We start from the raw sequence: 26,775 nt of genomic DNA on the forward strand, positions 1-26,775 counted from the left end.
GGGAGTATGGCTAAGGGATGGGTCAGTGGTCACGCCTCCCTCCCGCTTCCTCTGCCCCCTAGCCTACCCACCCGTGGCTGTCCTTGGGCAGATCCACCATGGCTGTCCTGACGCCTCTAGTTATAATCACGGGAACAACGGGTGGACCGTGGGAGAGGAAGGAGGAGGCTTGCCAGATGGATGCTGGGGTGCTGGTGGCGGGGGTCTCTGGGGTCAGCCAGGACCCTCGCTTATTCGACGTGGATGATTCTAGAATGGAGATATGCCTGTCCCTTGCATGGCCCCTCCGTCAATGGCGACATCTCACTTCTTAGCATTTGCTGTTGGGCCTTCCTGATGTGTCTGTCTTGGGGATTTTCCCCCTTTACCCAGGATGTCCCTAAATCAGCCAACACTTATTTTGTGATGTTGTGTGATGTTGAAATAGGTGAGGCAGGCAGGATTGGGGATGGAGAGGAAAGTAGAAGAAGAAGGTATTAGAGAGTAGAGGGAGAGGGTGGCTTTATACATTTAAAAAACTTGACCCTGAAATAAAACTGTTAGTTAGTTAGTTGCACCTGGAGGTGCACATGGAGGGAACCTGCCGACTTTGGTTTCCAAATCGTTTTTCTCCCAACTCTTTTTTTTTTTTTTTTTTTTTTGCCCACACCTCGCAGCATATGGGATCTTCCCCAATCAGGGGTCGAACCTTCACCCCCTGCAGTGGAAGTGCAGAGTCTTAACCACTGGACTGCCAGGGAGGTTCCTCTCCCAACTCTTGGTAACACCACTCCTAGGGTCAAATAAGGAAGCTGTTTTCTCTAAGCTCTGGAGGGGGCTTTTTAACATCTGTTTGATCAACAAGCTTTATTTTCTGATGCCAAGAAACCGATGAGAGCCCTGGCTCCCTCCTGAAATAGGTGAAGAACTCTCCAAAAGTCTGTGTAGAGGACAGATCAGAACTGAAGCACAGCTTTGCAGAGGTTGGCAAAACTTTCTGTTAAGGGCCAGGTACCTTTGCAGGCATCACTGTTCAACACTGCCTTTGTCGTGCGAAGACAGCCATAGAAAATCCCTCATTGAAAAGATGTGGTTGTGTTCTAAGAAAACTTTATTTATACCACCTCACACCCATTAGAATGGCTACTATCCCAAAACAAAAACAAAAGCATAAAAAGCCAAAACAGAAAAACGCAAGTGTTGGCAAAGATGTGGAGGAATTGGAACCTTGAACTGTTGGCCAGAATGTAAAATGGTACGACCGCTGCGGAAAACAGTATGGAGGTTCCTCAGAAAACTAAACATAGAATTACCACCTGACCTAGCAAGTCCACTTCTGGGTATAGACCCCAAAGAATTGAAAGCAGGGACTTGAAGAGATATTTGTTCACCCATGTTTACAGTAGCATTCTTCACTGCAGCCGAAAGGTGGAAGCAACCCAAGTGCCCATCCATGGATGAGTGGATAAATAAAATGTGGTATTATCCATCCAATAGAATATTATTCAGCCTTTAATAGGAAGGACGTTCTGACACATGCTACAACATGGATGAACCTTGAGGACATTATGCTGAGTTAAGTAAGCCAGACATGAAATGACAGACATTGTAGGATTCCACTTCTATGAGGTCCCTAGAGTAATCAAAATCCTAGAGACAGAAAGGAGAAGGGTGGTTGCCAGGGGCCAGGGGCTGGAGAGAGTAGAGAGTTACTGTTTAATCAGGACAGAGTTTCTGTTTTATGAAAAGAGCTCTGGAAATGGATGGGGGTGATGGTTGCACCACAAGGTGAACATATTTAATGCCACCGAAACGTGCGTACATTTAAAAATGGTTAAGATGGTCAATTTTGTGTTACATGTACTTTACCACAATTTTTAAAAGTCTTTATTAAAAAAGAAATCAAAAATCTTTTTTTACAAAATTAGGCTGTGGGGAACCTTGCCTTGAAGGATGGGAGAAATAGTTGTAGGCAGCATGGGAAGAAGCCAGGGGTGGGTGTGTATTAGTCGTAACAGTAATTGATGCCGTTCATGAGACAACTGCCGCATCACAGACATGGAGACGTCAGAAGAGCCTGGTGAGGTCTGTGCTAATAAGCCATTGTCCATAGAGCGACCCACCCTAAACCCTCCAGCCCGTCAGGGCAGAGGTGCTTCCTGAGCATTAGCCCAGGCTGTGGAGCAGGATGTGCCTGGAGGCCGTGATGACCCATGAACTCTGTGTACGGCAGGCACTTGCTGCCCAGATGAGTTAGAAAAGAGTTTGACAAGAGAATGTGTTTCAAGTCTTTGCTGTAAAGTGCCTTAACTGTTAAGGGTCTTAAACCTGGGAAAAATTAGAAAACATTCTAAAAACAATAGGGGCCACTATGAAAAGGCTACACGCTGTAGGATTCAACAAAATGACATCCTGGAAAAACCAGATCCATGGAGACAGTAAAGATCAGTGGCTCGCAGGGGCCCCGTGGGAGGGGGAGGGTGGACAGGCAGAGCGCAGAGGGTTTTTAGCACAGTGACACTATTCTGTATGATACTGTGACGGTGGAAATGTGTTCTTGTGTATTTGTCCAAAGCCGTAGAACGTACAGCCCCAGGAGGGAGCCCTAACGGCGCTCTGCACTTTGGGTGACGATGACGAGCCGATGTAAGTCCATCAGTTAGAGCGCATGTACCGCCCTGGTGCAGCATGTCAGTCGTGGAGGAGCCAGCGGGGGCGGGGAACGCTCTGTGCATTCCATTCGATCTTGCTGTGAACCTGAAGCTGCCCTTAGGAATCCCGTCTGTTTAAAACTAACAACAATAATAATAAAGTGGGAGGGGGGCAGGATGGGGGAGAGTGGAAGCCAGCAGGAGCAGAAGGTGGTAATTGTTGAAGCTGAGTGAGGAGTACGGGGGTCTCTTTTGCTGTCTACTTTTGCGTGTGTTGGAAATTTTCCTCCATACAGTGTGAAAGGAACACGGTTGCAGGGTTATACTTGTATCGTGCTGACCTCACTGACTGACGCTCCTAAGGAAGGTGGCACAATTGTGACCAGTTGTCACCTTGATCTAAGCCTACTGTAAGGAACATGGACTTTTGCTCCTCTGAGCTTTCGTTTCCTTATTTGTAAAATATTAGGTAATTCATACCCCCCAAGACTTGTGAGCGTCACACACGGTGATGTCTGTGAAGTAGCAACACTGCCTGGAACATACAGGGTGCTCAGAAGATGCTTTACCAGCAAAGCAGCAGAAAGTTAGGCGGGTGGTCAAGTGGCAGAGAGCGGTGTTCGGTCCCGCCACTTTCAGGATGTCTCGCCTTCAGCCCACAGTGGTTCATGCGCGACACGCACTGTTTTGGCCGGAACCTGAGACAGGAGACGGACTGTGCCTCTAGAGCACCAGTGTGTTGAGCATGAGTCAGAGCTGCAGACCAGGGCCCACAGCTGTCTGCTCCAGGAGACCCCCAGCAGGGATGAGGCCTTCTTAGTCTGGAGCAGACTCTCCCTGGGGATTCTCTGTATTCCTGGGCCTCGCGGACTGAGCCCACTTCTCCCAGATCTGTGGATCTCCCAGAGCTGGCCAGCAGAAAGGTTCAGAGCAATTTGCATTTTAGTTAGGAGTCTGATGGATGTCGAAGTCTTACTGATTTGAAAAAGAAGTGAGGAAGTCTCATGCATTCGGGAAACAAGGGCGGCCGACCCTTTTGTCTCTCTGGCCTCTTCCCTGCTTTCAAGTCCTCAGGGCCCCCATTGCCTACCATCAGAGGTGCAAATTCTGCACCTTGGTGTCTCCAACCTCTCACGGCCCCAGCCAACTCTTCCAGCCTCATTCCCAGAAAGTTCTCATGACACTGGCCTTCCCACTGTTTCCCAAGTTGCAGAGACTGGGGCGGGACCCACCAAAGCCCCCCACCTTTTGTGCATCACTTCACCTCGAGACACACCAGGGTCTTTCCTAGAAGTCACTTCTCTGTGCTCACGTGGTCTTCGTTCCTCACCCAAGATCCCACCAAGGGAAGTGGCTGATGCTGTTTAGACACTGACTTGACGCCGTGCTGCTTGTGGGAGATGCCAGGAGACCGATCAGCTGGAGGAAAGCATCCGTCCCTTGGAATTGAAGTGACAGCCTCTGCACCTCTTCCATCACTTCACCTGCAGTTGCCCCTCCTTCCCAGCATTCCTGAATGATGCGGAAGAATCATTTTCAGGCGAATTTCCAGCCACGATCCCTTGACTTATTGTTCTGCAGGGATAGGCTGTGTCGCTTTGCATTCGTTGCCTTTTGTCTAACCACTTTGGGCAAAACATTTTGGTAAAAGATGCAGATTTCTTGTTTCCCCCCAGAACGACTCTTATGTGAATGCCAGAGGTATTTAAATGCCCTCATATTGCACTGTGCAATCTAATTATACAGCTTAAAGTAAGTTTAGAGAAGGAATAGGAGAAGCCCCACAGCTTCACCATTTGAGAAATGGGGCTTTGCCTTGCACTGGAAGCTCAGGGCGTCTCTCGATAGATGTATTTCTCTCTGTAGTAATAAGGCCTCTCATCTTCCACTTCCATTGGCAGCAAACACTGGGTAAGAGAGATACAGAAATGCCTGTGGCCCTGTCATAATAAAGTCATTTTAGGGACTGTAATTGTGCCAGGAGCTTCTAGTAGTTAAACTGGTTTCTGATTATGTTCCACTTTCTAAGTTCCCTTCTTCTCAGTTAACACATAATTATTTAGGACTGTGCTCCTTTGGTCGCTCAGCACACATAGCTTTCCAATAGGTAGCTTTGGGGGACGGTCCCCTGCTGGAGCTCACGAGGCAGCCTTGGCTCTTTTGTGCAGGGATACAGTGGGGATGTGGGTGAGAGGCAAGGCCGGGGGACGGCTTCTGGAAAACGCCTGTGGTTGGGAGACTTGGAAACCGGCAGCTGCCTCCTCAGAGCCTCGCTCCCCCTCACCCAGCCTTCTCTCGAACACATGCAGAAGTCGAGTCACGGGGCTTGTGTCCCCTTTTCACCAGATGCTACTTAGCATTTTGTAAAGTGTCAGCCGAGGCCATAGTGTTCAAATGACTTTGAATTAGGTGGCAGTACATCTTCCTTACCTTTAATCTCAAAGGTAAAGGAAAAAAAAAAACCCTGAGATTTAAAGTTCAAGATAGTTTGAGGCCCCATAGTTTAGTACCTTTATGTATTGGTTGAAAATAGGAGAATCTCAAAAACTTGGGCACCTTTTGAAGGTCTTCTAGCCAAATGTTTACATGGATGTAAAGAGAGAGATATGGATGGGTAGATAGATAATAGATAGATGGTTAGGTAGATGGATAGATAGATAGGTAGGTAGGTAGACAGATGATAGATGGATAGATGGATGGATGGATAGATGGGTAGATGGATGGATAGATACGTGGATGGATGGATAGATAGGTAGGTAGGTAGATAGATAGATAATAGTTGATAGAAATAATTAGATTAAAACTGTAATTGGATAAGCCTGTGTGTGTAGCCAATTAAACTCGTATTTGACACCGTCAGGAATTACAGCACAGTGTTTTGTTTCCAGCGGCAGCTCACTGTAGTTAAATGTCCATGTAGAAGAGAAGGAAGTCAAGGAGAATTTCCTGGGCTTTTTTGTTTGTTTGTTTTTAATTGTATGAGCTTTGGGAATGAGTGATCTCTGTGTCACCAGGCCCCCAGATTATTTAAAATGGGGAACGTTGTGACGAGAGGGGTGAAGGTGATGACTGACTCTCTGGACACAGGAAGGAGTCGGTTACCAAGCAGAGTGAGATGGAGTTCTTTCCATGGAGCCATTAACAAGAAAAGGTGCAGCCACTGGTCTTGAATAATTGGAATGTCTGCAGACAGTACATCTGGACCTCAGGGCTTCTGAATCTTCGGGGGATTTGCCTGTGGCTCTCTCTACATTATTTATTTCGTGTGTTCGGTTTTACCTTTAAAATGTTTAGATTATAAATAAATCCTTTCATAGATTAAAAATGATTGAAAAGAGCTCTGTGAAATATGGGCTTGCCCTTTCTCTTAATCATTTTGACCGTGTGGGACAGCATCCATGAAAGCATTTAGTTCTCACACCGTTAGCTTCGTTTTCTAGAAATTACTTCATGCTCGTGGCTCAGAACGAGGCATGACTTGCTTGGTGCGCGTCTCTTCCACTCCCTCCCTGTTCTGGCAGAGTCAAAGCAACACCTGTCCCAACTGCTCCCTGCCTCCTACCCACCGTGTTCTCGGTCCCCTCGCTGCAAGCATCTCGTTCTCTTGTTCTTGGGAGCTGGGAACATTATGAACAGTAGGTATGACCTCTGTTCACTGGGTCCTGACATTTATGTACAGTAATGTTGGATGGAGAGAATAAAGACCAATGCAGATTGCCAGAGGGTGGATTCCCCCCCCCCGCCTCTAGAGCAGGCTCTGAGTGTGTGGGGGTGTGTGTGTGGGGGGGTGTTTGCGTGGTAGGAGTTCCTGGACATACCACTGGCTCTGAGACATCTGTTAGTGCAGTTATAAACTGATGATCCCTTAGATCAGAACATTTCCAACTATGCATAGTGGTAAGATGTGCTTTGGGGGATCCTGATGTGTAAAAGACGACCTTCCCTCCATTCAGGAACTAGCTCCAGAAGTGGAGGGGAGCAGTACCCAGCCATAAATGCCAAATGCCTAATGAGAATTGTGGTTATCAAGAACCTCGAAAGAGCTGAACCCCACAGTGGAAAATCTACTTGGAATGCAAGGACTCCAGGGAGAGCTGGGGGCTACCAAATATTCTAGCCTCCCTGAGCCCTCGGATGTGGGTCAGGGCTTGATCTCCTGGGCCAGCTCATCCATCCGTCATCCATCCATCCATCCATCCCTCCATCCATATTCATCCATTCATTCTTTCCTGTGGCTAATACACAGTGAACATATGTGATGTGCCGGATGCCAATTTGGCATTGCAGACACGCGGGTGAATAAACACGTCCATTTGGGAACAGTCTGGAGGGCTTCTCTGTCCTTGAGTGCAACTCCAGCGGTGCCCAGCGTGGACAGGGTCACCAGGGATGCAGAGCAGAGCCCACTTGCACCCCATCCTCCCTCTCATTGCTTCCCGACAGAAAAGACTTGCTCTTCCCCTCTGCTGAGCTGGGCTGAAACCCTTCATTTCAGACTAGTAAGGCACCCTGCTGTCCCATCGCTTGACTTAGCTCTGATGCTTCCCATAATCTTTGACTGAAAGCAGATGGTTACGCACACGTTTCTAATGCGATTTTCTTACTTATTTCCCGCAGTTTGATGGTTATTAGAAATAACTCATGAATCACAGCAGCTATTAAATATTCTTACCTAAAAGTTAGCCTCTGGTTATGTTTCTTTTTGCCTAGTTAATTGATTTGTGTTCAGGTGGACTTGGAACGTTGCTAAGATTTTAATCCTATCAAGTGTGAAAGGTAGGATGGAATGTATGTGTGTCCTGGGTGGCTCTGCAGAAGTGAGGTGGCCCTTGATACCTGTAGCCTGAGTGGCGCACCTCTGTTGCAGCATTGATGATGGTTTTTATTTGATCATCTCTTTGGTTTTTCCCCTACAACTTGTATTCTGTGTTATTTGTTTTTTTGTCCTGGCTTTTTAAAAAATTTATAGCGACTCTAAATTATAGACTCTCTCTCAGCATTGCCCCTTCTCAGTTGTCAGTTCGTTAAAAAGTTTTTGCTCAGCCTTCATATTATTTCAGAATGGCATCTTTTTTTAAAAGTCATTTTGAGCAATATCTTTATTTAACTAGCTGAAATTGTTCCAGAGCTTAATTAGAAGTAGCATCTTGCAGCTGTTTGGGTGCTATCTTGAGGCACAATAATTAGCCCGTAATAATAATGCATGTCCAAGTGAACTTGTCGTTATTGTCATAGAGGGCTGAAGAGAGTGGCTTCCTTAAAGCTCATAAGGACTCTGGGCTGCGCCAGTGAACGGCCAATTCCTGAAGCTGAAGGAAAAGTTAAGGGGAAAAAGAAAATGTCCCCGGCTGGAAGCCTAGTGGTTTTGTGCTGTCTGGCAGCCCCTCTCTGCCCCGTGACAGGAAGTTGTTTTACTCCACTGACACTTGGGGCATTCCTCCGGTTGCTGGGGTCAGCGCAGTGCACCTCCCCAGGTGCTGCGGAACACAATTGCCAAGGGTCACATGGGCCGGGTAGAGCATCTTCTCTTGAGCCATGCATCCCGTACTTCTGAGGACCAGACATGACACGGGCAACCTCAGCCCAAGGCTGGAGGTCTGATTAGGGTTGCCAGGTGCCCTGTATATAGGAGTCGTGTCCTGGATCTAGTGATTTTGTCCTGGTGCTGGATTAATTTGTCAGGATGCCCTCAATGCCCTGTATTCAGCTTTTTTTTTCAATAAATTACGAAACTCAGCCAGAAGAGCTATTTTTCCAGTTTAACTAGGCATCTTATAGTGGCAGAATCTGGCCACCCTATGGCTGATGGATGTGCTGCTGCCCACTCCATGCTCCTGGTTAGTGGACAAGCCAGCACGCCCATGCCCCTCCTTTAATAGTCACTTACGGCACCGATTCCTCCTTTCTGGTTATGTCTTAACATCCTCAGGGAAGAATTCAGATAACTCCGGCTATGGTTTTCTTCAGCCACTAAGACAGCAAACTCCGGCACAGGTCATTTGTCACACTCGTTTTGGTCCTGGATCCCTGATAGGTCTCTTAATGAAATGATGTCTGCAAATCCTCTTTCTTTGAGCTATGCCAGAGAAAGCTGCGTGATAGCGGGTGTTGGACAGGAGGTGATGGTGGGAGGTGGTGATGGAGACCTCCTTAAAGCCCCAGGTGGACCTTCCCCCTCTCCCTCCTCCCAGGCTAACTGGCCTTTAGTGGCTCTGGGACTGTCAGGGCTGGGGAGCTTCTCCAGGCATGCATAGCTAAAGAGATCCTGTCGTCAGAGAGCACCACTTCCTAGTAAGTAACCTAGATTTCTCTTACACTCTGGCTGCTTCCTGCTGTCTAAACAGAGGAAGTGTAATGAAGTTTATTATCTGCGACCTAATGCTCATCCCTCTGGCGTCCTGCCTTTGTGCAAAGGGAGAAGGGTCATTTGAAAAGAAGCATCAGGACTGAGCTCTGTTGTTGTAAACACTCTGCAGAGTAATAAAACAAATCTACTGAACAAACAACCTTGTGAAACACTTAGTACTCTGGAGTCATTTGTGACAGCCCTGAGTTGTATAACATATTCCATCACAGGAAAGGAAAGGTCAGGGTATGGAAGGCTGTGATACTTTGTCCTGTGTTCTTAACATGGTACCTTGTCAATGAATCAGTGAATTAAAATTCCTTCTAAAACTCTTGTCAAGTTACTGTCATATCTGCTAAAGCTTTTTCATTTTATTTAAACAAGTAAACAGTGACTAAAATTAGCATTTGGCGTATAGGACAAATGATACTGAAGTAAGCCATACGTCCAAGCTTGATGATATTTCACCTATTGATAAAAAAAAAAATGCCCCCTGCCATATCAGTAAACAAAGGATATTGCAGCCAGCAAGCCATCACATTATAGCCACCCCTGTGGTGAGCCCAGAGTGAACTCAGGACGAGAAAGCACAGGATACTGGCCCCAGAGAGCTGAGGTGCACATCAAAGGAACGATTTCAGTGAGCCCAGACTCTTATCTTCCCATATATGAAAAACACTAAATTCCTTAACTTGAGATATCTGCTTTTCTTTTTCTTTCTTTCTTTTTTTTTTAACTGGAGTATAGTTGCTTTACAGTGTTGTGTTAGTTTCCGTTGTACAAGGAAGTGAATCAGCTGTATGTATACATATATCCCCTCCCTCTTGGACCTCCCTCCCACCGCCTCCTCCATCCCACCCATCTAGGTCATCACAGAGCACCGAGCTGAGCTCCCTGCGCTATACAGCAGGTTCCCACTAGCTATCTATTTTACACATGGTCGTGTATATATGTCAGTCTTAATCTCCCAATTCATCCCACCCTCCCCTTGCCCCCACTCCGTGTCCACATGTCCGTTCTCTAGATCTGCATCTCTATTCCTGCCCTGCAAATAGGTTCATCTGTACCATTTTTCTAGATTCCACATATATGCTTTAGTATATGATATTTTTTTTCTCTTTCTGACTTACTTAACTCTGTATCACAGACTCTAGGTCCATCCACATCTCTACAAATGACCCAATTTCATTCCTTTTTATGGCTGAGTAATATTCCATTGTGTATATGTACCACATCTTCTTTATCCATTCATCTGTCGATGGACATTTAGGTTGTTTCCATGTCCTGACTATTGTAAATAGAGCTGCAGTGAACACTGGGGTACACGTGTCTTTTTGAATTAGGGTTTTCTCAGGGTATATGCCCAGTAGTGGGATTGCTGGGTCATATGGTAGTTCTCTTTTTAGTTTTGTAAGGAAACTTCATACTGTTCTCCATAGTGGCTGTATCAATTTACATTCCCACCAACAGTGCAAGAGGGTTCCCTTTTCTCCACACCCTCTCCAGTATTTATTGTTTGTAGATTTTTTGATGTTGGCCATTCTGACTGGTGTGAGGTGATACCTCCTTGTAGTATTGACGTGCATTTCTCTAATAATTAGTGATGTTGAGCATCTTTTCATGTGCCTCTTGGCCACCTGTCTTCTTTGGAGAAATGTCTGTTTAGGTCTTCCACCCACTCTTTGATTGGGTTGTTTGTTTTCTTGATATTGAGCTGCTTGTATATTTTGGAGATTAATCCTTTGTCAGTTGCTTCATTTGCAAATATATTCTCCCATTCTGAGAGCTGTCTTTTAGTCTTGTTTATGGTTTCCTTTTCTGTGCAAAAGCTTTTAAGTTTCATTATGTCCCATTTGTTTACTTTTTTTGTAACATCTTTATTGGAGTATAATTGCTTTACAGTGGTATGTTAGTTTCTGCTTTAGCAAGGTCCTTTTTGACCCACCTCCTAGAGAAATGGAAATAAAAACAAAAATAAACATATGGGACCTAGTGAGACAGCCCTCAGAATGGGAGAAAATATTTGCAAATGAAGCAATTGACAAAGGGTCAATCTCCGTTTGTTTATTTTTGTTTTTATTTTCATTACTCTGGGAGGTGGCTCAAAAAAGATCTTGCTGTGATTTATGTCAAAGAGTGTTTTTCCTATGTTTTCCTCTAAGAGTTTTATAGTGTCCGGTCTTACATTTAGGTCTTTAATCCATTTTATTTTTGTGTATGGTGTTAGGGAGTGTTGTAATTTCATTCTTTTACATGTAGCTGTCCAGTTTTCCCAGCACCACTTATGGAAGAGGCTGTCTTTTCTCCATTGTATATTCTTGCCTCCTTTGTCAAAGATAAGGTGACCATAGGTGTGTGGGTTTATCTCTGGGCTTTCTATCCTGTACCGTTGATCTATATGTCTGTTTTTGTGCCAGGACCATACTGTCTTGATTACTGTAGCTTTGTAGTACAGTCTGAAGTCTGGGAGCCTGATTCCTCCAGCTCCGTTTGTCTTTCTCAAGATTGCTTTGGCTATTCGGGATCTTTTGTGTTTCCATACAAATTGCAAAATTTTTTGTTCTAATTCTGTGAAAAATGCCATTGGTAGTTTGGCAGGGATTGCATTGAATCTGTAGATTGCTTTGTGTAGTGTCGTCATTTTCACAATATTGATTCTTCCAATCCAAGAACATGGTATATCTCTCCATCTATTTATGTTATCTTTGAGTTCTTTCGTTTTGTTGAGGATTTTTGCATCTATATTCATCAGTGATATTGGTCTTTACTTTTCTTTTTTTGTGATATCTTTGTCTACTTTTGGTATCAGAGTGATGGTGGCCTCATAGAATGAGTTTGGGAGTGCTCCTCCCTCTGCAATTTTTTGGAAGAGTTTGAGAAGGATGAGTGTTAGCTCTTCTCTAAATGTTTGATAGAATTCACCTGTGAAACCAACTGATCCTTGACTTTTATTTGTTGGAAGATTTTTAATCAATTTCAATTTCATTACTTGTGATTGGTCTGTTTATATTTTCTAATTCTTCCTGGTTCTGTTTTGGACAGTTGTACCTTTCCAAGAATTTGTCCATTTCTTAGTAATCTTTTGAAGTTCTGACTACCTGGTCTTTGTTGCAGAAACTCCTGTGGATCCTGGCCCCACCCTCACCTCTTTGGAGCCGTCCCTCAGAGCGATCTGAGATGCTGTGTCCTAGGCTTAAGTCCTCAGTTTTGTCCGCCGAATAAAACATAATTCGCACCTTTTAGGTTGTGCATTTTTTTCCAGTCGACATGCCAAACCATTCCAAGCCTGACAGTGTGTAACAGTGCTTTCAAATGCTTCACTTTAAAAAGCCAGCTAAGCAAAGACCAATTTGGTAACACTGATACATTGTGACTTGAGAAAAATATTTAATTTGCACCTTTTCTTTTTAAAAAAAATTAAGGTTTTTAGTGATATTTTTCATATGTTACTTTCACGCTCTGTTATTTTGGTCTGTTTCTTTTATTCTGCATGTTTCCTTGATTAATTTGGAGAACATCTGCATATAATTCTCTGGGCTTTTCACTGGCAAAACCTCACAGCTTTTCACAGGACTTAGAGAGTTCCCGTGCCAGACAGTCTTGGATTGTAGCTAGTTGAAATGCCAAACCTCCAAAGGTGCCAGAGCAGACGTGTGTAATTATGTAATTTTCTCTTAATCTTTCAGAGTCTTTCTGCGAGCGATTAATCAGTATGCAGATATGCTGAACAAAAAATTTCTGGATCAAGCCAACTTTGAGCTGCAGGTAAGAGAAGAGGTAGACATGACCTTTGTTGAGAAATCATGTTAAAACAAATTGCTGGTCTGAGCCCATATCTTACATTTCTAATCCTTGAACTTAAGTTTTCCCGTTTAAGGTGTGGAAATGGAATTTACAGTGTGTGATACTGGAACCCGAGGATTGAAAATGATGCCTTTGGGCTATTTGCTCAGTTTAGCGAGGAAGGAGATGGAGCCGTTTCAGAGTGAAAGTCTTGAATCAGAGTGACAAGTAGGGACTCTGAGCAGGAAGGCCACCACATCTCGATTGGTGAGGCTGCCAAGATAGTCTCAGACCATCCTAATGTGATGAGGGTCAGCCCAGGAGGAGAAGTGGGTCTGCATCACTGAGCCCAGCCTGCTTGTAGATGTAGGTTTTCCCCTGATATATTCTCTTCCGGCTTTGTGCTGCCCCAGTTGGCCTTTACCAGGCAAAAGGTCCCAGCCCTGCAACACCCCTGGGCTGTGGTCAGCTGATCCTTCCATGTTGGCCCTACTTCGCCGGTGCTTGTGGAGTGCGTGTGTGTGTGTGTGTGTGTGTGTGTGTGTGTGTGTGTGTGTAAAGGATTGGTTTTTCCCTGGCATGATTTCTTACTATGCATCTACTATTTGTGACTCTCATTTCTACTGGACTTCGGATATATTTCTGCTAATCATGATTTTGCCATTATGTAGTTTCATTTACTAAAGTTTGCAAATAAAAGCATCCAAATGCAAACAGATGAGTTTCCTGGGTGGGATTTTTCACTGAGAAGGAACCTGAAGAATTTATGTATACCCAGAGGGTGGTCTGGCTCAAAACTGAGTTACCAGAGAACAAAAATTAGACAACCATCTACCTTCCCTTTTGCATGGTCTTCAGAAAATGTAGAGCTAATGTGCTACTCGGTTTATTAGATTAAGTTCTTAAATGCCTAGGCCCTGTTTCTTGTATCATTTTTTTAAATTAAAAATGTTCTATCGTCATTTAAGTACCTAGTAGTACATCAGGTACTGTGTATTTGGAAATGTTACTTACTATTTTTCACAATTTTAAATGTTTTATTATTTTCTCTGCTTAATGTTTGTTTTCACACGTCCTAATGCACAGATACATGCACGTAAAATATTTACGCAGTGTAAATCCACACGTCAAATAAAATATGAAAGGCCCCTTACCACCCTTTCACCCTTTTCTCCCTCTGCCGGGTAACTTTTTAAATAATTGTTGTGTGTTCTCCTTGAGGCTTCTTTAAGCATTTACAATTGACCCTTAAGCAATGTGGGAGGGCGGGGTGGAAGGTGATTAATCTGAGTATAATTCGACCAACCACTATGTAGTACTGTAGTAGTTACTACTGGAAAATATCCACCTGTGAGTGGACCCGAGTAGTTCAAACTCGAGTTGTTCAAGAGTCAGCTGTATCTGGACCTAGACCTGCTTTCTTTTTTTTTTTTTTTTTTTTTTCATTTTAACATCTTTATTGGAGTATAATTGCTTTACAATGGTGTGTTAGTTTCTGCTTTATAACAAAGTGAATCAGCTATACATATACATATGTCTCCGTATCCCCTCCCTCTTGCGTCTCCCTCCCTCCCACCCTCCCTATCCCACCCCTCCAGGCGGTCACAAAGCACCGAGCTGATCTCCCTGTGCTATGCGGCTGCTTCCCACTAGCTATCTACCTTATGTTTGGTAGTGTATATATGTCCATGCCTCTCTCTCGCTTTGTCACCATTTACCCTTCCCCCTCCCCATAGCCTCAAGTCCATTCTCTAGTAAGTCTGTGTCTTTATTCCTGTTTCACCCCTAGGTTTTTCATGACATTTTTTTTCTTAAATTCCATATATATGTGTTAGCATACGGTATTTGTCTCTCTCTTTCTGACTTACTTCACTCTGTATGACAGACTCTAGGTCTATCCACCTCATTACAAATAGCTCAATTTCGTTTCTTTTTATGGCTGAGTAATATTCCATTGTATATATAGACCTGCTTTCTTTTGGTTTTGAACGTGAATTGGGTCGTGCCAGCCGTGGTTTTCACTTCTATCATATTCCACAACATAAACGTTACCAACATCGGTGCAGGCATTCCTGCACTGATAGCCTGCAGGCTATTTTCAGTTTCTCCCATTTCCAAGCAGTGCCGCCATGAACAGTGTGACACACGCATCTCAGTGCTGCATTGCTATAGAACAGGTTCCTGGAAGCATAATTGCCAGGCTTGACTGGTAAGATATTTTAAGCTCCATGGACACTAATAAATTACCGACCTAAAACGCTCTAGCAATTTGCAATCTCACCAGCCTTCTCTGAGAGCAGTCATCGTCTAGAGTCTTCTCCCATACCAGTTTCTTTAAAATTGTTGACTCTTGTTTTTATTGGTATTTCTCTGATTGCTAGTTGGGTTGAGAGTACTAACTGGCTGTGAGGATTTCTAGTGTGAACTGTCTGATCATCTCCTCTGCTCGCTGTTCTCTTGGGCTATCTGTCATACTTTTTTGTAAGTTGGAATTCTTGATATAGCCTAGTCATGGGTTTAGGTTTATCGTATAGAAATATTTGATTTTTCTGTAGTTAAATGTGTCAGTTCTTTTATGGCTTTGGGGTTTTATGTTTTGCTTGGCAAATCCATCTTTGATTATAAATTTAACTATTCTTTATGTAGATAGTCTCTGATAATACCTTTATAGTTCTGCTTTTTTTTAACTTTCCAATGATTAATCCATCTGTGATTTCTTTTTTTAATGATTTTTGAAAAATTGAAGTATAGTTGATTTACAGTTGTGTTCGCTTTAAGTGTACAGCAAAGTGATTCAGATACACATATATATATATACATAAAATATATATATCTATATTCTTTTTCAGATTCTTTTCCATTATAGGTTATTACAAGACATTGAATATAGATCTCTGTGCTATACAGTTGGTCCTTGTTCTTTATATGCATCTGCATTTTCTATACTTAGTGTTAGGGGTCAGAGTTTAACTTCACTTTTTCCCACATTATTTTATTGTCGACAAAAAATTAGTCAGTCTAAGAATTGGAAAATTTAATTCAAGCTGAATTTGAGGATTATAACCCAGGAAGAACATCTCAGAAAGCTCTGAGAACTGTTCTGTCAGTTAGAAATCAAGACACACTTATATAAGTTTTTTTGAGACAGAGGGTGGTACATCAAATGACATATTATTGACAGTTTACATAATCCAGATCTAAGTCATCCACTTGGGTCATGTGACCCCTTACAAGGTCAAGAAGGGATGTTGTCTTTTAAGGAGTTGTCTTGTTGATGCGAGGAGAATGTTTCTCTTTATGGTTGAGCAGCTATTTTCTGCTGATGGGGGAGGTTTGGTCAATGCCTAATGCAGATATACAATGCACAGTGAGGGGAGAAAGGTGTCCAAAGGGCAGAGAAGAATTTTTATGTTTAAATAACATATGAATTTTATTTCATATTATAAATAGTTTCTTCTTTCCCAGTGATTTGAACTGCCACTGAGGAAACTCTTAATTACAAATGCATGTGGGTACAGTTCTGTTTTCTGTGTTATCACCTATGGGTTTTATACGTAGCTAGTATAACCAGGACTTCCCCGTTAGTGTGTTATTGCAAAATTATCTTGACTCTTTCTGCTCATTTCCTCTTCTGTGTGAAATTCAAAATCACCTTGTTAAACTTCTTAAAAATGCCGTCTACATTTTAACTAGAATTCTGTTGAATTCATAAATAATTGTAGGGGAAATGTAACAGCATTTCGGGGAATACGTGGCAGTATTTATTTTTTCCCACCCCACACAGGAATATTTAGGCCTTTTTCTGTGTCCTTCATTAGGTTTTCTTTTATCCGTGTAGGCCGTGCCTGTCACGTGAGATGGCTGTGTTTCAGGTGTGACTGCGGTGGGTGTGGGCTTACTGGTTATCGCTGAGCTTGCGCATTGTTTCATGCATACGGTCCTCTGGACGCTCCCTTCAGGCCCAACACCTTGGCTGCAATGAGCCCTTTTGGCCTTCGTCCCTTGGCAAGTGTGAAGTGCATTTGATTGTTCCACTTTGGGGGGCTCCCACCCTCCCACCCCCAGGGGGAGGCTTGGGTGCCATGTGGCCGAGGCCGCCTTCAGCGTGTGGTCCAGGCAGCGGCCGCTCCCACAAGGTGCATTTTTATGTTCTAACATTCCCTGCACAGTTCTCTCTCCTGACACTTCCTTCTCCTTTAACTAGTCATCCCTGTGGGCTGCTACTGCTTCCCTCTGTCCCTCCTCAGTCTGCTTCTCATTTCCAGCAAGTATGGTACGAAGAACTTTTTTTTCTTAACCTTATCCTAGTGAGCTGCCAGCCTGACACCCTGTCACCTCCCCAGATCTGTAGTATATATTTCATACAAACAGAGACTGTCCCCTGCCTAACTAGAGTAAGAATACCAAAGGAAACTTACTTTCTCATCACCCCTAACCAGTCCTCAGACCACATTCAAGTTCAGTCGTCCCAATCCCATCCTTCAGAGGTCAGCATCACAAATGCCGTTAGTTGTCACATCTGAAATCATGCGTAGCTTACAGGGTTTGTTTTTTTTAATGTTTGTACTTTTATGTGATTTTTTTAAAGACTTTATTAATGACAGTTTCAAGTTCAGAGCAAAATTGAGAGAGAGGTGAAGAGATTTCCCATAGACCCCCACCTCCTGCACACGAAGCTACCCCACTATCAACATCCCCCACCAGATGGTACATTGTTACAACTGATGGACCTACACTCACGCATCGTAATCACCGAGTCCTTACTTTACATTACAGTACACTGTAGACGTTTTGTCCACTCTGTGGGTTTGGACAAATGGAGAATGACTTGCATCCAGTTCCATTGCCCTAAAAATCCTCATCCTCCTCCTGTTCATCCCTCCCTCCCCCGATGCGTTCAGTTTCTGTGTGTCTTTCGTCTCCTTCAGGCTACAACAGTTGCTCACTCCTTCCTGGCTGTTCTGTCCTCAGCACTCTTGCAGAGCCCGGGTCTGGGTTTGCAGACGGCCCTGCACTTGGGTTGCCTCAGTTTCCCCAGTGCTTAGACCCAGGCTGCACCCTTGGGAGGAGCATCTCAGAAGTCATGACCCCTGCCCCCCATGCCAGATGCTCCCAACTCCTGGGGGCCCCCTCGTCCTGTTCAGGCTCTGACAACGGCCAGGGGATTTTTGAGGTGCACGATAGGCAGCCTCCTCATTCCTAAGGATGTAAAAATCTCCTGTGGGTCCCAGTCTTGCTTTACAGGTGGAAACTGAGTCGCCAGGCACGTGGGCCACGAGGGAACCTCCTTCTTCAGGGCGTTGGACTACGCAGTTCCCCTAAATATCTCCCAGGGCAGGGTTTTCAGGAGACTTGCGGCTCAGCTGTCGTCCTGGCCGCTGTGTGAGTGAAGAGAAGGAATATAGAGTTAGTGAAACTGGCATTTAAAAAGACACATTCATATTTTTGTCGATGTTGTTTTTATGGGCAGCAGGTATACATTAAAATACGTTCTGGGTCCTGCTCTAGTGGTGCCCCTCACCCAGACGTGGCCAGGGACCCCTGCCAGTGCTGTGAGAGGAGGGCACTGCTGGGAGGTGGGTGGCGATAGCAGGGAGGTGTTAGTTCCAAAAACAAAGGAAGCGACTTGTACTTTATTGACTTGAGTCACCCCTTTTATCAGAAAAAGGCCTAAAAGAGAAAGTGCGTTTGTGGGCAGGAAAGAATGTGGCCTGTGAGGTCCAGGATGGCCCGCTGGAGACCCTTGTTCTGCTTCACGTGTTTTTTTTTTTGTGGTTTGGAGCAAGTCTCTGAACCTCATCTGTGAAATGGGAAGACCAGCCCTTACCTGGGAATGAGCTGCTCTGTTCCAGAAGAAATACCAGTTCCTGAGGAGCACCGGATAAATGAAGCCCACTGCACTCTTAGCTACATCCATGCTGGGAAGTTTCCTCTTAATTCTCTGGTCGCTGAAAATAGAGTCATTACTGTTAACACCTTGTTTTTACGTAACTCTGTGTAACCATCTCATTTGATGCAATGAATATTATCCCTGTTTTGTAAATAAGAAAACCAATACCCACAAATTTCTTCCTAAGATCATTGAAGGCACCTTGGAGCTTGGACATGTGATGGCAACTCTGTCCAGCTCTTTCCCACTGAGAGCAGGTGAAAGTTCCCCTGGAATATCCTGTTTTACAGGAATGGTCCGCTGAGGAGTATCTGTGATGGCCAGTCTCCGAGCCCCTTGCTGCAGTTCCCGGGGGGGAGGGGGAGGGTCTCCCCGCTTATCTCTCACCTGCGCTCGCCCACCCTCGGGTGCCGCCCTCTGAGAGAGGATGCAGATGGAAGCAATCTGGAGGAAGTGTCCATAGAGTTTTCATTTGCATTTGAGAAATCCCCAGGGGTTCATCCCTCAAATATTGATTATTCCTGATGAATCACTTACTCTGAGCCAGGCTCTGCCCCAGAACTGGAATCCTGCCCCCACCCTGTGTATCGTGGAGTGCAAAGGGAGGACGATTAGGGCAGGACTGTAGGGACAGACCAAGGTGCTCGAGGGCGCGGAGAGGGCAGAACACACCTGGTCCTGGTATGCTAAGACCCAGTGAGGGAGGAGAGGGGGGTGGACCCGGCATCTGCAAAGGCCCAGGGGTGGGGAGAGCATCAGCTCGAGGATCTGATGGGGAGACAAGGGTGCAGAGTATGGATGGAAAGGCTGCTGCAAGGCAGAAGCAGAGGGAACCAGGCAGCGGGACTCCCCTTCAAACTCTGTTCTGACCGGAAACGTGTGGGAAGTTCCTGAAGAGGTTTGAGCTGGGGTGTGGCCCCTCAGATTAGTGTCAGTTCCCTCTGGCTGCCCTGTGGGACGAGGCGAGGACAGGAAACAGGAAGCAGGATGTTCTGGTCTGTGAGGGATGATGCTGACCTGGGGTGGGTGATACCCCAGCCCTGAGACAAAGTGGGTGGGCCTGGGAGGGATTTATAAGGGGAAGCAGAAGGACTTGCTGATTGAAACGGTGGGATGCTGTGAGGGACAAAGCCCAGCATAAGTCCCAGGTTTCTCCCCTGGGCAGTGAGGGGTGTGCCCGTGTCATATATTGAGTTCAGGCGAAAAGTCCCCATTCATTATCCAAGAATTCATCCTTCATTTAAATCTTCTTCACCTGGTCTTAAACATTGACCTCATCAGGGGGTCTTAGTTTCATGACTTCAGGAATCTACCCATCATAACACTTCTTACTGAAGAACACTTTTATGGGATACTGTGTCCAGATACACAGAGCTTCCAGTGAAGAGCTTCACGAGGACAAAATGATTTTATAGTAAATTGTCATTTAAGCCACGTACAGTCTGTAAGTCCTTGAAATATGAAATGTTGGATCTTTTTACGTTTTCCTCAATTTTCTAGTGTGTATATATTTTTAGTCTCATAAAAATGATAAATTATATAAATCTACACAGTAAGTCCCCTACCTACGAACCTTCACGTTGTGAACTTTCAAAAATGCAAATGTGCATTCGCATGTCCAATCACGTACGTTAGTTCACGCGTCTGGCGTACATTGTCCCTTGCGTGTATCCTCTACAGTCGGTTGTGCTTTTGTGTACTTTACAGTACTGTATAGAGTACAGTAGTACCGTATCTTTATTTCAAGCCCAGGACGTCCGGAAGCAAGCGTAAAAGCAGTGGTATATAGCTGGTTGTGTTAGTTGGGTACCTAGGCTGACTTGGTTGGACTTACGACCAAGTTGGACTTACGAACGCACTCTCGGAACTCCTTCATATGTAGGGGACTTGCTGTGTACCATGAGGTAAGGGGCTCCATCATACAGTATTAATAACAGCTAATATTTATTACGTGCTTACCATGCTCCCGGCACCATTGGATGGGCACTGCATGTCTTTACTCCCTCCGTCCTTTAGCAGTCCTCTCAGGTAGGTACTGTTGAAATTCCCACTTTACCTGAGGAAACCGAGGCACAGAGAGGTTAGAGTGCCTGCCTACGTAAGTGGCTGGGCTGGGATCTGACTGCATGCACTGTCAGAGCCCATGCTCAGCCCTGAACCACACCGTGGGTGGCTGTTAGCAATGTGTATGTAGAGAGTGCGGCTTCCAAACCTTTCAGAAGTGTGTGCTGGGCAAATGCTATTCTAAACGTCTCGGAGCGTTTCTGAGATCCTGTATTAATCGGTTCGGCACCTTAGCATCTCCCCTTTTTGGTTTCAGCTGTGGAACAACTATTTTCACCTGGCTGTCGCTTTCCTCACTCAAGAGTCCTTGCAGCTGGAGAATTTTTCAAGTGCAAAGAGAGGGAAAATCCTTAACAAGTAAGTCCGCGTAGCCCCAAATGCACGGGCAGGAGCCTGCAGTTCTATTAGCACAGTCTTCTTGCGTCTTCTAAGCCAACTGAGTACCAGTTGAGGTGTAATCATGGTGTAACGAGAGGGTGGTTTCACACCGTGAATTGAGTATTGCCTTTTGTAACCCATGAATGCAGATCTAAAACTACAGCTTCATTCTGGTGGGTTGCAGGTCAGTCAGTGTCATTCAGGACTATTAGCACCAAACAGAATGGGAGTTTCGGGAGATAATTGCTTTTGCTGTGCACCGTGCTCATGTCACACCACGTATGGTTTGCTGTGTCGCTTAATTCTCCAACGCTGTTCAAACAAGGAAGCTTCTGACGGAAGCTGTTGGCGTCTTGGGATTGTGGAACAGCTCATCGCAGAGTGATGAGTCATCTGGGGTTCCTTCTTTGCAAGAGATGACCCCGGTCCTCTTCCAGGCAGGAGATCTGAAAGTGCTTAACTAGCCCTTGGATTATCCTGAAAACGTCTGAGAAGCCCGGGGGAAGCCAGGATCCCTGCCTGGCTCCTTCAGCACTGCATCCCGAACAGCTCCTGGTCCAGGGTCAGCAAAAGAACCCTTATGTGGGTTTCTTTGCAACCCTTGGGCACTCTGAGGGCCTTGCCACCTCTCTCTCTACCTCAGTTTCACCAGCGTCTCAGTTCTCTGGGGGCCCCTTCCATCAGTACATCACGTTGCTAAGTCATCTGTCCCTGTTCATCACTTCGTAATCCCTCTGAGCCGTGTTGACGGTCCCAAGGCATTGCCAGCCTGGTACCATCACTGAGGTTAGAGATTCCAGGGCCTCTCAGAAGGGGACAGCCGCTCAGCCCTCCTAGTAACCCAGGAGAGTGTGTCTCCCTTGCAGACCAAATGGAAAGCACACTATCCCTGGGGAGTAAGAAGTAGTTCAGCCGATATTTACAGAGCACGCGTGACCTGTCAGTGACTTTCTAAGAACGTTTTATGCATTTTTCACATAGAATCATTCGAACAAAAACCAAAACTATTCCATAGGTTGTCTTATCATCTTTATTTTCCAGACGAGGAAGTGAAGCAGGTTGTGAACCAGGGTCCCGTGTCTCACACTGAGTCATTCTAACTCGGGCAGTTCAGAGCCCGAGACGTTTAGCTGGGCTGCTTTTAGAACCTTAAATCCTTCCCTGAGCCATCTAAAAGTCAGCTTTCATCGGGTCATCTTGGGACTTCCCTGGCTTCCCTTCCCAGTGATTAAGACTCCCTGCTTCCCAGGTTTGATCCCTGGTCGGGGAACTAAGATCCCTCATGCCACGTGTAGCAGCCGAAAAGAAAACAAAAACAAAACAAAACATCGGGCCGTCTTTCCTTCAGGCTTCCGCAGTTGAATGACTGGTCTGTTGGCCGTTGATAGAGACAAGTGTTCCTTCTTCAGAAAGGGAAATGCACCCCGCGCGGCGTGGGCCCAGTGGGTGCCCAGCGGCGATGGCAGGGAAGATGGGCCCTGCTCCGAGCCAGCAGCGTTTATCCCTCATCTTGGCTCAGGAGACAGACTCTTCTAGGCAGCACCTTCCGGGGATTGGCTCAACAGGGATGCTACCGCTTTGTGAAATGTACATTCCCTCAGTGCTCCCAGGAAGTTAGGGGTGGCTCCCAGCTTGTCCTTGATGAAAGGCTGTCATGGCGAAAGCTGTTTGTAATGGAAACACTAGTAACCAGCACACACAGGACTCGGCCCTAGCCTCTCCCCACCAGAGCCCTCCAGAGCCCTGGTTATCCTGTCCTGCCCCCCTGTGTGCAGTGCTCACGTGGGGTGAGGCCGGGGTCCAGACCCAGCTCCAGCCGACACTGGTGCCCATTCCTTGCCAAGCTTGTAGCGCATCCTACCCTTAGAGATGCCTGCGGAGAAGAATTGCGTTTAAACCGGAAATCTGCCTGAAAAGAGCTGACGTCTCCTTCACGGTTTGGAGAATAAAACCATTTGATTTGAACATTCTCCGGTCAGGGCGGGGCCCGTCTCTCTCCCTGGGCCCTTTCCTTGTTGGTGTGAGAGCGTTAAAATCTAAGCTAGAGCGACACCAATACATGCATTCACCACACAGGGCCTTGTCCACCAGAGAAAACGTTTGCTTCCCACATCGTGCTGTGCCTTCTGAGGCTTCAAAGCCAAGGAAAATTAAACACAGCCAGCTGGTGTCACCCCTCCCAGAGGGCCTCTGAATCGGGCTTTTAGAATTCTGTCTCTCACAGCCGTGGCAAGGAGAGACTCCAGATTTTCCCTTTGAAATTGTCTCATGGATCCCCCGAGGGAAAAAGCCCCAAACATTTCAGAAATTGTCTTTGCAGGAGTGTCTCAGCTCCTGTGCAGTCCGAGGGGCCCTCTCCCAGGGGCACAGGTTCAGCGTGTGGCCATGACAGGCCGCGGAGGAGAAGGAATTTCCAGCGTCTATGTTAAGCGCTCCCGGCCTATGAGGCCGCGTGGCTAAGACAAAACGTGGGTTCACCTGTTTGTTGTATTCACCCTGCCTCTTGCTACACCTTAAACACTTTATCATCCATGTGCAGTTTTAATTTCTAAATAGCAAAACCTGCATGAGAAATATTAGGAGATATTCCTACCCAAATGCTTAAATTTTCTAGTGCCTTAGAAATGTTTTAATTGGTTTCACATTGTGCCATGTACTCATGGCACTAGAGTCCTGGTGCTTGGCGCCCAGAGATACAAAGTTCACCGTCTAGGGGGCAGGTAGCTGTGCAAAATTACATGATTGGAGTAGAACGGAAGTGCTCCCCAGGCGCCTTGGCAGCCCGGAGGTGGGCATGTAGGACTCGGCCTGGGTGGCGAAGGTGGCTGAGATGTTCACCAGACTGATTGACTGACCCCCTTGTCAGCAAACAGCCATTTCCAAAAGGGGTCATCGCGTCCTAAGGGGCAGGGCCCACTCTGTAAGCAGAAATGCTCTGTGTTGCTGAAGCCTAAGTGAGTGGCCGGGCCTGGAGTGATCGGAACTTGGGGTAAAGGTGCGAGGGACCAGGTGACACGGGGACTAACCCCAGGCGTCTGAGCTAATGGCGGGCTGCTGGTTTCCGGCACAGTGGAGCGTAATTCAGGGGGTTATTTTCTTCTAGAGGGAAAGGCCGTGGGGTCTGAAAGTGGAGTGATGCCCCCCTGTTTAGTAGCCTCTGGCTGTCCACGTCGGCTCGTCTACTGCTGTAGGGTTTGTGAATCCAACCCAGGGCTTCGGCGTGAGCCCCCTCTGCCCCCAGCGCGGCCCTTCCTCTCCGCCGCGGCCTGCACCTCCTCCCGCCGGCCTGGTCCACAGCGCTGTGGCTCAGAACAACAGAAAATCCCAGTATCAGAAGATCTGCCTGTTCGTTCCCTCTTGTTAAGCTTCCCGTCCTCCTGGTGACCCAGGCTGGGGAGATAATTAGGATATTTATTCCAAAGGCATTCCCCAAAGCACATGGGAGTAACATCAAAGAATGGGCCATGTAGCGTGCAGAACACTGATTAAGTCAAACCCAAACTGAATACAAGATTTGGCAATGATCCACAAAATAAATAACCTCTAGGAAGCGAAGTCCATAATGAGAACATTTAACGGACTCACCTTCAGACATCCTTGGCGCTAGTGACTCCTAACAAAGACAGAGAAGGCGACAGAATGCTAACCCTGACCTTCCTGAATGTCCCATCCTCCATCCCCCACGCCTTGTACGTTACGGGGGCTCCGGAAGCGTGAGTCAAATGTGAAAGAGCTGGCTCTGGATTAGCTGCCAGCTTGACCATTTTAGTTTGTAAGACATCGTGTGTCCTAGCGTTGGGGCAATGGGGCGATGTGACTGCAACTGGCCTTCTGTGTTCACGACCAGACTGCCTTCTTGAAGAGGAAAGGGGTTCATGACTGGGCCTCCAGCAGCTCTAAGCATAAAATGCCCATTTAAAAATTCCAGCCCGAGAGGGTAAAGCGTGATGGCCAAGCCCAGGTCAGTGGATTTGAACCTAGTAGATTAATGTGGGTTCTTCATGGTACCCTCTCCCCAGTTGGTCCCGGGATGTTTCCCATCCTTTTCTGGTTCGTTTCATTTTTCCTATAGAAGTCTATCCTCAGCTCACTGCCTCTTCTAAGAGGACAGGTTTCACTACTGGACCAAAATATCACAGTGTTTCCAAACACTGGGTTCTGAAACATCAGTGTGTTAATTCATACTGTACACATTACTTTTTAGGGAAACCAAAAGGAAAGAAGTACACAGGGGCAAGCCTTGCTTTGCAGTGCGACCTAATCTGAAGCTGGAGTTGAACGTTCCAAATTATAAAAGGAAATTATTTGTGTTTGTGCTAATTTTTTTCCCAAGAGACTCAAATTATTCCAGATAAATTCACTATGTACTAAGAAATAGAAGGGGACCCAAGGAGATGGACTCAACAAGCTGTAACCTGTGCTAAGGTCCTTTTCGAAGAGTTAATTAAGTGTCCCACATGCATTAGCGATGCTGTATTCTTTTTTTTTTTTTTTTAGTTGAAGTATAGTTGATTTATAACATTGTGTTAGTTTCTGGTGTACAGCAAAGTGATTCAGTTATATATTTTTTCAGATTATTTTCCATTATAGTTTGTTACAAGATAGTGAATATAGTTCCCTGTGCTATACAGTAAATCATTATTGCTTACTTCTTTTATATAAAGTAGTGTGTATCTGTTAATCCCATACTCCTAATTTATTCCTCCTCCAGTCCCTTTCCCCTTTGGTAGCCATAAGTTTGTTTTCTGAGTCTCTTTCTGTATTATAAATAAATTCATTTGTATTATACTTTAGATTCCACATACAAGTGATACTATATGATATTTGTCTTTCTCTGTCTGACTTACTTCACTCAGTATGACAATCTCTAGGCCCATCCATGTTGCTGCAAATGGCATTATTTCATTCCTTTTTATGGCTGAGTAATAGTCCATTGTAACTATATACCACATCTTCTTTTAGTGATGCTGAATGTTTTTGTGTGCACATATTTATTTTCTTTCTTAAAAAAACTTTTTTAATTTTATGTTTTTATACAGCAGTTTCTCCTGAGTTATCTGTTTTGTACATATTAGTGCATATGTGTCAATCCCAATCTCCCAGTTCATCCCACCACCACCACCCCCTCATCCCCCTGCCCAGTGCTGCTGAATTTTATTGAACGTGATAACTTCATGCAGTGGAGGACACATCAGACCCCTGTGTCTAGTAAGGCTTATTCCCATCTGTCACATTTGGGGTCCCATCTCCTCCCACCTCCCCAGAACTTACCAGTCTTTCCCATAAAAATAACAGTGTCTCACCCCACCCATCATCTCCCTCCAGCTCCCTCCGTGCCTCTCTCACTGCACACCCACACCCACTCCCGATGCTGGCTGCGGGCCAGCTCTGTCCTGGGCTCCCAGAACCCCTCTGTAGGTTTCCCTCCTAGCGTTTTGGCCTCTCCGCCGCTCCCTTGTCAGGCTCAGACTCCTCCCTCCACCCATTAGTGCAACAGCTCCTCAAGTCTTGGTGTTGGGCCTTCTTATTCTGTTCTCTTTCCTTAAGACAGCAGTTTTTAAATTGTGCATCTCAGCCCTTCACTGGGCTGGGATAGCAACTTAATGGGCCATTGTATTAATTTCTTAGAGTCATCTGCCATAATGTAACAACACAAACTAAGGGAAACAACAGAAATTTATTGC

The 26,775-nt window shown here is 45.6% G+C and overlaps 1 protein-coding gene across 3 annotated transcripts in view; it reads left to right on the plus strand.

Annotated features, from left to right (window-relative positions):
- The window catches only part of DOCK1 (dedicator of cytokinesis 1), a 526,850-nt gene that overhangs the window by 397,010 nt on the left and 103,065 nt on the right, over nucleotides 1–26,775 (plus strand). For all 3 annotated transcript variants that reach the window (XM_082673365.1, XM_082673366.1, XM_082673367.1), the window contains exons 30-31: nucleotides 12,663–12,741; nucleotides 20,970–21,070. In XM_082673365.1, the coding sequence (XP_082529491.1) occupies nucleotides 12,663–12,741; nucleotides 20,970–21,070 (180 nt within the window). The remainder of the gene's footprint in view (nucleotides 1–12,662; nucleotides 12,742–20,969; nucleotides 21,071–26,775) is intronic.

The sequence above is a fragment of the Grampus griseus genome, assembly GCF_964374135.1.
Source record: "Grampus griseus genome assembly, chromosome: 16".
NCBI classification, from domain to species: domain Eukaryota; kingdom Metazoa; phylum Chordata; class Mammalia; order Artiodactyla; family Delphinidae; genus Grampus; species Grampus griseus.